General features: G+C 40.5%; 1 protein-coding gene across 1 annotated transcript in view; it reads left to right on the plus strand.

Annotated features, from left to right (window-relative positions):
- Window positions 1-11,345, plus strand: part of CDC5L (cell division cycle 5-like) — a gene marked incomplete at its 5' end in the record, with an annotated part of 19,698 nt that extends 8,353 nt beyond the window's left edge. Inside the window, 6 exons of the mRNA XM_009698937.1 lie at window positions 2,492-2,654; window positions 5,109-5,273; window positions 6,909-6,989; window positions 7,349-7,594; window positions 10,296-10,493; window positions 11,247-11,345. Of these exons, the coding sequence (XP_009697239.1) occupies window positions 2,492-2,654; window positions 5,109-5,273; window positions 6,909-6,989; window positions 7,349-7,594; window positions 10,296-10,493; window positions 11,247-11,345 (952 nt within the window). The remainder of the gene's footprint in view (window positions 1-2,491; window positions 2,655-5,108; window positions 5,274-6,908; window positions 6,990-7,348; window positions 7,595-10,295; window positions 10,494-11,246) is intronic.
- Between the last annotated feature and the right edge of the window lie 606 nt (window positions 11,346-11,951).

Below are 11,951 nucleotides of genomic sequence, written 5' to 3' on the forward strand. Positions count from 1 at the left end.
CCAGCTTGTGGCGAGGTTGGCCAAGAAGGCCAATGGCTTCCTGGCCTGTATCAGAAATAGTATGGCCAACAGGACCAGGGTAGCGATTGTCCCCCTGTACTCAGCACTGGTGAGGCCGCACCTCGAATACTGTGTTCAGTTTTGGGCCCCTCACCACAAGAAAGACCTTGAGGTGCTGGAGCGTGTCCAGAGAAGGGCAGCAAAGGTGGTGAAGGGTCTGGAGCACAAGTCTGATGGGGAGCGGCTGAGGGAGCTGGGGGTGTTTAGTCTGGAGAAAAGGAGGCTGAGGGGAGACCTTATCGCCCTCTACAACTCCCTGAAAGGAGGGTGTAGTGAGGTGGGGGTTGGTCTCTTCTCCCCGGTAACTAGCGGTAGGACAAGAGGAAATGGTCTCAAGTTGTGTCAGGGGAGGTTCAGGCTGGACATTAGAAAGAACTTCTTCACTGTTAGAGTTGTTAAGCATTGGGAATGGGCTCCCCAGGGAGGTGGTGGACTCACCATCCCTGGAGGTGTTCAAAAAACATTTAGATGTGTTGCTTCGAGACATGGTTTAGTGGGCATGGTGGCATGAGGTATACGGTTGGACTTGATGATCTTTGAGGTCTCTTCCAACCATAATGATTCTATGATTCTATGATACATAAATGAATCCTTTTCTGGAGATCTATTGGTGTCAGTGTGGTGCAGAATGAATATAGAGCTTGGCTTGGAGTGATCTGGCTGTTCATTTCAGTTATTTTGTATTTAGAAATGTAAAGACATTCTAATTTTGTTGTTTGTTTGGGTTTCTCCTTTTTATTGTGGTGGTTTTTTAGCTTCTGAAGTTCAGATTTGCACATTGAAATATGGTACCTATGTATCAGCTTGGCTTGCTTGCAGAAATGCTCTATCAGTGTGAAAATCCAAGACCTTGAGCAGAGAGGAAAAAAATATCCATTAAGTGGTTAAAAATAAATAAAGGGAAGCCATAACTTTTTAAGGAGGCAGAGTAGTGAAGCAGAGCCATCATCTTACTGTTTCGGCCAAAAGAGCAAATATTTAAGTACAAGTTTTCTGCTGTGATGGCATGACGTTTGTAATGTTTTGAGGCAAGGTTTTCTGGAAGTTGTTGCCTTGTATTAGATTTTTTTTTTTTTTTCCATGTCCTAGTTTATAAGAATTTTTTTAAAAGGTATTCAGTTGAAACTTGTAATGGGGTTTTAAACACTGCATGGGACTGGGACAACCCACTTACTTAGAAGTTGTTTCTCTGAAAAGTCAGCATAAAACTTTTTTAGCTAGAATAATCAACAAAAAGTAAATATATCCTATTAAACATTCATTTGAAAACATAAAAATTCATTTTGGTGGTTTTTTGTGGGTGTCATCCTGTGAATGTTATTGCTTATATTTGTTATCCTAAAGGAGAGTTAATAAAAATCTGTGAACAACCTCAAGCAAGAGGAAAGTGTCGCTTGCCTCCCACGGACATACCCAGTAAATAAGGCACTGTTGTATTCCTTAAAAGAGGACCAGTGGCGTGTCAGGCCACATATACAGTTCTGTTTGTCCACCATTATGGCATCTTACTGGCACTACAGAATTACAGTAACTAGTAGTGGAAATGATGCATTAGATATCTTGTCCAGTCTGTCTCTGCCAGGGTTATGCTCTATAGCACACATACATGTCATTACTCCCTGAAAATATTTACATAAGCATAGGTGAGTACTATAATGTAGGCTTTTTTCTAAAAGTTTTTCCACTTCCTGAACTTGTTTTCTTAGAGGCATATAACAATGTCTTGTCAGTTGGTTATTATGATTATTATCATCACTATGTGAAACCCCATTATAAGCTAGCAACAGAAAACTTGTGACTATATCCAAGACAATGTCTGCATGCCTTTCATGTAGTAGGTCGTTGGGATAGAGAACAGTATTTCTTCCCAATCTCGAGGAGAAGCAACTGAGGCCTTCAAAATCTAAGACCTAATCCATTTTACCTAACCTTAGGTGCTGAAAAATAATTATTGTAATGTAATTACTCCTTCAATAATCAGTGAAAGCAAAGAGGCATCTTCAGAGTGATTCATTCAATTGTAAGATGGGACAGCTGTTATACCAGATGAATTCAGAGTGAATGACTTGCCGCAGGTGCTAGGGAAGCCAGAGCTTGCAATTAAATCCTGATTAGTGTATCCCAGAATAGAGCCTAGTGACTGGATAATCCCTTCTCCTAGAGTTTGTGTTGATATAGTTCCTGAAACATCTCTTAACAGAATGATGTGCGTAGGTTTCCGCTTGATAGGTCCTTGGTTACAACTTGACAGGTTTAAACAATTTTATTTTTTTGATACTTCTAATTGCATATTATAGATTCATTGCCACTCAAGACAAAAATCTAGATTGAATTTATTAATGGTATTTACGTAACTTTTTGCAGCATTCAGACTTTTGTAAGTACAGCTCCTTAGGAAGAAAATTAGTAACTGTGTCTGCCCTTCCTCTAGAACACCTTCTCATGGACCAGAAGGCTTAACTCCTCGTGGAGGACTAACTCCTAAACCTGTGGTTGGTACAACTCCTGGTAGAACTCCACTACGTGATAAATTGAACATCAATCCGGAAGAGGGTATGGCAGATTACAGTGACCCATCTTATGCAAAACAAATGGTAAGGAGTACTTTAGAGCACAGATTTCCACTTCTTTTGATTTTCAGGATTTTTAATTCTCATCTCCAGAACAAAATTTTATTTTATAATAAAAGCAAGTGTTATTTCTACCACTTGTCTACAGGTCTGTACTCATCACCTGATAAAATAAAATCTTTATTTGAAAAAACAGAAACCTTGCCACTTAGAACAACTTTCATTGTGCTCAGTAAAAGCACTTTTAAACTGTTTGTCAAAGAAGACATAGTTAAGTTTCAATCCTATTTGTGTCTTTGAAGCTGAGCAGGAAATATATCTCAAGATTCACTTTTCTTGCAATCCGATGCAGCCCTCAAATCCCTCATCATCTTGGCTTCCCAATTTTCCTACTGGGCCTTTTCATCAATCTGTCATGCTGACAACACTGAGCTAAAGGAGTTTAATTTTTGCCATTAGGAGCACTTGGTTGTGAGATGTCCAGTAATCTGAGTCCTATCCAGATTCTTTCATCGCCTTTGGCAACAGATGTTTCCATTCTTGGAGATTCAGCCAGATGTACCCTGCCAATTAGACATATGGTATAAAAGGGCATGTACCTAATAGGTAGCACCTTGGCAACTCCTTTTATGTGGCTGATTCTGTAGCCTTAACTGTGGCTTTGGATATCTCCCACCAGAGCTATTGACATTTTTCTTCTTGGGATAGCTAAGGATATCCACTTCAAGTTTTTGGCGTGTTCTCACAAAAATAACTCTTCAAGTTCAGAATTTCAGATTTCCTCTTGGCTTGAAGGACAAGGTTTATTTGATGTCCTTATACTTACTTTGGTTCTGTCTTAGCCTTTTTATAGTAAGAAGGCTTTTTGCTGCTGGAAGGAAAACTGGGGCTTCAGTTTCCTGATGGACTCCACTGTTTTCCAGATCAGATGCTGTTTGTCTCATTTTTGTGCTGTGCCACAATCCCCAGATTTGCGGGCAACTGCAAGGAAAAATGTTCCACTTAGGCGTGCAAATACCCATGTGTCCATTGTCAGTGTGGACACATTTTCACATATTTTCAGTTTCTTGAAAGGAATTTATGTGATTCTCCACTGTTCTACTGGAGATGAAGGTGCCACGCTGTTGTTTTACTTGAGTGTATTTCAGCCTGTTTGAAGATTTCATTAGCTATCTTTAAGGAAGCTGTCTGTTGTTTTTTTTGTATTGGGGAGTTTCTGTGCCTAATAGTGCGTAAACTCTGCAGTAGTGGCCTATAGGCCAACCTGGATTACTTACATCCCTCTCTTGTCAGATTTGAAAGATTTTATTTCTCTTGGCTTTGTAGCAGACTGAGATGGCCAGATGACACGAGTTGTGTAGTCTGTTAATGTAGATGAATGGAATTTGATTGTATTGCACCTTAGTAAAAACAGGCAGGATGGCCGGGCCCAAAGAGTGGTGGTGAATGGAGTTAAATCCAGTTGGCGGCCGGCCACCAGTGGTGTTCCCCAGGGCTCAGTGTTGGGGCCAGTTCTATTCAATATCTTGATTCCCTCATTCAGGTCATTGGCAGGTTGCACCCTCAGTCAGTTTGCAGACAACAACAAGCTGGGTGGGAGTGTTGATCTGCTGGAGGGTAGGAAGGCTCTACAGAGGGATCTGGACAGGCTGGATCGATGGGCTGAGACCAACTGTGTGAGGTTCAACAAGGCTCAGTGCCCAATCCTGCACTTGGGTCACAACAACCCCATACAATGCTACAGGGTTGGGGAAGAGTGGCTGCAAAGCTGCCCAGAGGAAAAGGACCTGGGGGTGCTGGCTGACAGCCGGCTGAACATGAGCCGGTAGTGTGCCCAGGTGGCCAAGAAGGCCAATGGCATCCTGGCCTGTATCAGAAATAGTGTGGCCAGCAGGACCAGGGCAGTGATCGTCCCCCTGTACTTGGCACTGGTGAGACCACACCTCGAGTCCTGTGTTCAGTTTTGGGTCCCTCACCACAAGAAAGACCTTGAGGTGCTGGAGCGTGTCCAGAGAAGGGCAGCAAAGGTGGTGAAGGGTCTGGAGCACAAGTCTGATGGGGAGCGGCTGAGGGAGCTGGGGGTGTTTATCCTGGAGAAGAGGAGGCTGAGGGGAGACCTGATTGCTCTGTACAACTCCCTGAAAGGAGGTTGTAGCCCGGTGGGGGTTGATCTCTTCTCCCAAGTAGCAAGTGAAAGGACAAGAGGAGATGGCCCAGGGGAGGTTTAGATTGGATATTAGGAAGAATTTCTTCATGGAAAGGGTTGTCAAGCATTGGAACAGGCTGCCCAGTGGAGTCCCCATCCCTGGAGGTATTTAAAAGGTGTGTAGATGTGGTGCTTAGGGACATGGTTTAGTGGTGGACTTGGCAGTGCTAGGTTAACGGTTGGACTTGATCTTAAAGGTCTTTTCCAGCCTAACCAATTCTATGATTAGTGCATGAATCCAGAAGCATTGTATTTTACCGTTATTTCAACAGGAGAGAGAGTCTCGTGAACACTTGCGCCTTGGACTTATGGCCCTTCCTGCTCCAAAGAACGACTTTGAGATTGTTTTACCTGAAAATGCAGAAAAAGAACTTGAGGAACATGAAGTAGATGAAGCCTTTGTAGAAGATACTGCTGATATAGATGCCCGCAAGCAGGTAGGTGTGTGGGATGCAGATAATGCCTTTTGTTTAAAATTAAGTATGTTCATTGTGTGGTTCTGTAGTTTCATACCTATTTAGTGGAAGTGGTACGACTTCTACAGGATAACAAAGTAAAATGTTTGCTGTGTTGCCATCAGAGCAGACACACACACAGGCTATATCAGTTTTCTCTCTGAATCTTTTTCTTAACTTGTTAATGTTACGTATGACATTTAATTTTCTACCATGAAGTCTAAAAGAGTGCGTATGTCCTACCTCCGGCATTTGTCCCCCAAAAGATAAAAATATAATTAAAAATTTTTCTACAGAGGCACATGCTTGATTTTTAAGCCCGTGAAAATTGTGCCTTTGTTTTTTTATTTTTTTCAGTTTCAAGTTATCCTCTTGAGGTTAAAAGTTACTGTTTGTGACATGTAAGACAGGTATGTACAAATTCAGGCAGGCTGGAAGCACACAGATAGAAATCTGTCATGCAGTGAATTGGTCCCTTTTGTATGACTTCTACCACAGGATTACCCAGACAGCCAAGTTGTGAATGGGTCCCTGTTGTTTTGTTTTGTTTTGTTTCAGAATCAAGGAAGGCTGGATGAAGTGCTAGCTTAAATTCTGATGGTTAAGTAGCTGTACTGGCCAGTAATTAGAGACCCTTTAAACATTATGTTTATGAGAACAGTCTCTTTTCCATTTATTGCTTATCCTAATTTTTGTAGTGCAAATCGGTTTTTGTTACATACCTTCAAATAAACGTTTTTTTTTTTTGAGTTCCAAGGGGTTTTTGCCAGTGGCTGTTCTTTGACAAGTGAACAAAATGTTTTAAAAGCATAGGATTTCTATGCTTGCACTGATATTTTCTAATATGATAAGCATTTCCCAGAATTTGATTCCTAGTGTGTCTTGTTTGGGGAGAAAGACATTATCTACATATATGTGTATGTCTTGTGCATACACACCCTAATAAAAAATCTGAATAAATACAGATAATTTATGTGTATAGAATGGAGAAAAGAATTTGAGTTGTAATATCATACAAGAGAATAGCATCCTGCCTTTCAAGTGAAGGCGTTACATGGCTTGGATTAGAACATGGAAGATCTTGGTCATTGTTCCTGAAGTTTGAGAGAGCACTGCCTTTTCATGTTATTTACTGCCTGAAAGTGGGATATAAGGAGAAATCTCATGTTTTTCCTCTTTCACAAGTATTGTTTTAGTGAAGCAGTTACTTAAGTCATTGAAGAGGACGAGTAGAGTCCTGGCTGCAAATTTAAGAATCTTTCTTTTCCTGGTGGATTTCATGTCTGGAGAGTCAGAGCAGTTGTCAAACTTGATGTGGAGAAATTTGTAAAGAATGAGGTTTGCTGCGGTTGAGGCTGAAGGAGAATTTGATGGCTGGGAATGATTTTTTAGGATCTCTCTCCTATTAGAGTTAGTCTGCTGTGCTCTTCCAGTTTACTTCAGAGGCAGTAAATTATGATGTCATCACATTATTTGGCTCTGGCTTCATAACATGAAGTCTTTATACTTTAAGGAATCTTTGCTGTAGTAATCAATTAGTTTTTATATCACATACATTTCTAGGAAGCATCTGATTGTTTTACAGTAGCTGTAGTAACACTTAGCTCGTTTGTCTAGGCTCTCCGAGAGGCAGAGCGTGCAAAGGAACTGAAGAGAATGCACAAAGCTGTTCAGAAGAATCTACCACGGCCCTCAGAAGTAAGTGGAAACAAAAATCGCTTTTAAGGAAAAGAAAATAGAAATAAAGGTTTTAACTATAATAGGAGGAAATACAATCTAAGTAGATCATGAGAGAATGAAATCTTTATTTGAGCATGCTGATTTCAATGTTACAGGAAACTTTCACAGTGAAATTGTCATGAGGTATTTCATATGCACAATGAAAGCACAGTTGGATGTTGAGGTTACTGTATGTGTGTTACACTGCAAGGGATTTTGGTGCCTGTTCTGCGTTGTTTAGCTGATATATAAAATTCATACTCAGGTGGAGGTATATGAATTTAATGTGATCTTTGGTGTATATGATGTTTATGAACTTTTTTTTTATTCCTGGGCAGGTTAATGAAACAATACTGAGGCCTTTAAATGTGGAACCACCTCTAACAGACTTGCAGAAAAGTGAAGAGCTAATAAAGAAAGAGATGATTACTATGCTTCATTTTGATCTTTTACACCACCCATTTGGAGAACAGCCTAGTGGTAAGAAGGGGAAAGGCCCAGGTTTTGGAAGCAACAATGCAGAACATATGGCTTACTTGGAACAAAATCCTTACGAGAAGTTCTCCAAAGACGATCTCAAGAAGGTGAGAATTGTATGGCCTAATTACCAGTGACTTAATATCTCCTTATGTCATGGTCCTGTAATCTTGCGAAAAAAAAAAAAAGAGGATTCAAACCTGCACAGAATTTGGTTGGGAGATCTCCAGAGTGCTGTATGAAGAGCTGTAAGGATAACTTAAATCCACATTCTCTTTTCTGTGAGCTAATGTTAATCTGGGCACTCAGGAGAACGATGAGGATGGTGTATTTGTCCAGGGACATTGTTTTTAGGTACAATTTGGAATGTGTTGTGACTGCTTATCATTTTAAATAAGGGTAGGAGCTATAATATCCCAACAGTCATCAAATTCTACTTTGCTGTTTCTGGAAATTGATGTTAAATCATTGAGACTTTAACTGGGTGTGATACCCACCTTCTGCTGCCTGTGTAGTTCGTTAATCCAGAATTACTAAGTGTTTTTCTCATAGCAGTGCAGACTAAATATGACAGTGGAGCTCTATAACTTGGAGCAGCAAATCAAGTCGTTTAATTATGCTTGTCAAGCTTGATCCAACAGAGCTGTGCTAGTGCAGAGCCTGCTGGGCTATGGCAACTGATCTTAAAGCATACCTGGTTAAAAAGTGCTGAATAGGCAGAATAGGTTGTTGCTGGATGAAATGAGTAGGCTGTCTGGGCACTCTGTCCTGTTTTGCATTGTAATCCCAAGTTAAATAGCGGCCCTGTACCAAGGGTTCCAGTTCGGGTTGTTCAACTATTTAAGCAGCTACAGATGTTGCCTTTTGCTGCCAAGTGACAGATAGACAGTTCAGACACACGGTGCTGTGGTTAGCTCTTTCAAAGAGTTTCACCTGTGAAGTCGTGCCAGTAACCTTTGACCAAATGCTTACAGGAATAAAAATGAGTGAAGAGGGCAAAATCACATGGCACCAAGTCATCTATTTTATGCAGACTCCCGCTATCTGAGACTTGCATTCTGACAATGGCTGTGGTATCTTTGCAGCTAAATCCCATATGACTTTAAAGGGGCTCTAAGGATGCACAAGCAGATTTTAAATCTGTCTCCTTGACTGTATCTGACCAATGAATCAAGGGCCTAAAATGAGAAACACTGAACAGTATGTACTTCCAATTTACTGTTCAATGAAAAATTATACTTGAAGATTTCTGAGCAGGAGAAGTTAAAGATGGAAAATACAGTTAGATCATGAATTTCACTGCCCTGCCAGTGTCAGATTGTTCTCTTAGGAACACTCTCTGAGTGCTTTCTCTGGTTGTTTTGAAATGCGACGAGAATTGGGTTTTCTGTCACTTCCCTTAGAGACTTGTTACACGATCCAGTAGTTTTTATCTGGAAACATTCTTCAGAGTCCCTGGAAATTTGTCTCCTAACTGATAGGCAGAAGTTTCTTGCATGCTTGCTCCTGCTTGCTCTCTGACATTAGTGTAATATTCTCTCTGTCTAAAATCAGATTGAACCTAGGAAGTTTTCCTATCTCTGCACTCTTGTCTGGGGTTTGTTTATTTTGCTTTACTTCTTCATTTGTTTTTAGAACATCTTCCTACTAAAATCCCGTCATAAAATCCTCCTTTCTTTTCCTGATGTGTAGTGCTCTTTTAGGAAGGATTAGCAGTGGTGCTAAGCACAGGGTGCTGAGCCATTAAAGCTGTGGAACTGTGTTGGTGTCACAACTAAATAGCCTTAAGTAGTTCCTCGCAGTGTACAAATAGAGGCTAATTGAAAGTGAACCTTTATAAGATTTAGCTTTGTCAGGTCTGGTTGGAGTACTTCTATTTTATCTGTCTTGACCATCAAGGACAAGGAATTCATTTTCCTTTCCCCAGTATCCCTGGAATCATCTAATCTGGTGATACCTGAACATACTTCCTGGGCAGTATGCTGTTATAAAACCTAGGTCTGCTTGCAGTAAGATCTCTACAGCTGATATGGAAATTTGTGATGCATGTGTAAATCCTGTTGAAAGAGAGGACGTGCACTTACAAGCAGTGAAGTCCAGATTGGGAAAGATATTTTAGGTTTCTAAGTGAAACTGGAAGGACTTGGGTGCCTATGTAGTTTTGTGGGCCACGCTCTTTGTCAGAAATATTAAGAGTTGTGAGAACAACATGAATCTTTTCAGTTCACTGTAAGTTACTTTGTAAACTAGACTGGAAACAGTAGAATGCTCGTATCTCGCTAGTAGTTCTCTAGCCACAGAATGTGTGTTAGTTAAAGTCAGAGTAGTATTTCCTGCAGTGGAGCTTATACAGCTCACCCGTTAATGTTTAGAATTGACTTTCCAGGTTGTGTGGAGAAGGGCAAGCAAAAGGAAATGAAAAGTGATTTTTTGTTTCATAGAACAGCTGCTTCTGTCTGTACAGTTCTCCCTCCCCTCAAGGTCCTTGCTTTTATCTTTTCTTCTGCAGCAAGATGAAGTGTCTAGCTGTGCCACAGCTTTCATTAGCTAGAGCAGAGTGATGTCAGGTTTGGCCAAATTATATAAAATGAGGGATAGTTGCACTGTGAGTAGCCTTCTAGCCTGGGTTTCATTTATAATCCACAGCATCTGTGTTAGATTTCATAGTTAGCTTAACCTGATGGTGAGTTTTTAGTATGAAAAGAGAAACTGCCCCTGTGAATTGCACACTGAAGGATTGAAAAGAAGAGGAATTTTCTTGTATCCTGTCTATTGTAACTGCAATTTATTTCTCATCATTTCCAACAGGCACAGGATCTACTGGCACAAGAGATGGAAGTGGTAAAGCAAGGAATGGGGCATGGAGAGCTCTCAAGTGAAGCTTATAACCAGGTGTGGGAAGAATGTTACAGCCAAGTGTTATACCTGCCTGGACAGAGCCGCTACACAAGAGCTAACCTGGCCAGCAAAAAAGACAGGATAGAGTCACTTGAAAAGAGACTTGAGGTCAGTGTCACTTTTTTCTGATTTTTTGCACCTGCTTTTTTTTTTTTTCCTAAAAAGTTTCTCCCCATGTGTTTTGTTTTCCATGTAAGAGTTACAGGTTACTTTTTAAACCATTCAGGTCTTTTGGTGGGATTCCTTTGAAAAGGTTGTTGAGGAATTCTCCTAGGGAGTTCATAGGTGCTCTTGAAGTGTTTAAATCACCTTTTCTCATCCTCCTCTTTTTCTTAAAATATCTGCAGAGTATTCCCACACACAATTTCTCTTTGCACTATTTGCTGTAACGCAGCTCATCTCGCCCACTTTATTCTCAACTGGAAAAAAGGTCAGGTTCTGTTCTCTCTTAATTCCATGTGGATTTTTTTCTGTTTTCTTAATTTCTGCTATTAGCAGAGCAGATACCTGATCTTTCTAGTTCTGCACCTTGTCCCTAATAGTGGCCAGTATGAGATATTTCAGAGAAAGATACTTGAAAACAGCACTTGTGTCCCCAAACCTTCTCCCAAGTTCTCTTTCCAACTTAAGATTCGATTTCTCACTGACTGTTACATACATGAAGGTCCAGATAGTCCTGAATTCTTGCCAGACTGGCACCCTCTGCCGATTCCAGTGATTCCCTCTAAGAAAGAGAACAATGGATGTTTGTGATCCCATTCCACTTGATCAGGAAATAGTAGTAGGCTTCCTTATGAGTGCATTTTAAACTGAAATTTTGAGTTTGCTGTTGTATATTTGCATAATTAATATTTTCTCCAGGTACAAAATGCCAGAGTTCAGATAACAACATCTCGGCAATGGGTCTACATGCAGTTTGAGTACTATGGCAGGGCACTGGGACTAAGGAACAAGAACTGAAACTACATCTTTTTCTGCTGAGTTGCAGAGTACAGCATTCCTCAGTGTCAGCATGCTTGCATCAGTTTATTCAAAATGCAACAGTTACAGGCCTCAGCTTAACGAGGCATTAAGATTTGGTAGAGTGTCCTGGGATTGAGAGAGTTGTGTGTGGAGAGGAAATCATTTGACGTGTGGTGCACTAGATAGAAGAAGACAATTGAAACCCTTTGACACTGATTTCCCTTGCCCTGTCCCCTCTCTCAAGTTTCACCCAAACACTCCACACAAAACACAAAAATATACAGCTTTCATGATAAAAAGTAAGCTGGTTTTAAATGGTTTCTTGCCACAGAACGTGTGTTTGTTCAGACTTGCAGTAAGTTGTTAACTGTTTTCCAAAATACCATTTTAGCCTAAAAGTCTTTCTCAGTTATGCAGGCATCAGGTTATTTTTTTCCATGGTAAAAGGAAACTTTTTTTTTTTAAAGTTCTTCTGTATTTAACATCAACATAGCTACTGTTGCTAGAAGTAAACCTCCTCAAACAGTTACTACCACAGAAATAACATGAGAGAGAGGCCAGAAAGGCTGAATTTTCGCTTGATTCATACACGTGAAACGCAAC

This window comes from Cariama cristata, unplaced genomic scaffold, assembly GCF_000690535.1.
Source record: "Cariama cristata isolate BGI_N322 unplaced genomic scaffold, ASM69053v1 scaffold44614, whole genome shotgun sequence".
Classification (NCBI taxonomy): domain Eukaryota; kingdom Metazoa; phylum Chordata; class Aves; order Cariamiformes; family Cariamidae; genus Cariama; species Cariama cristata.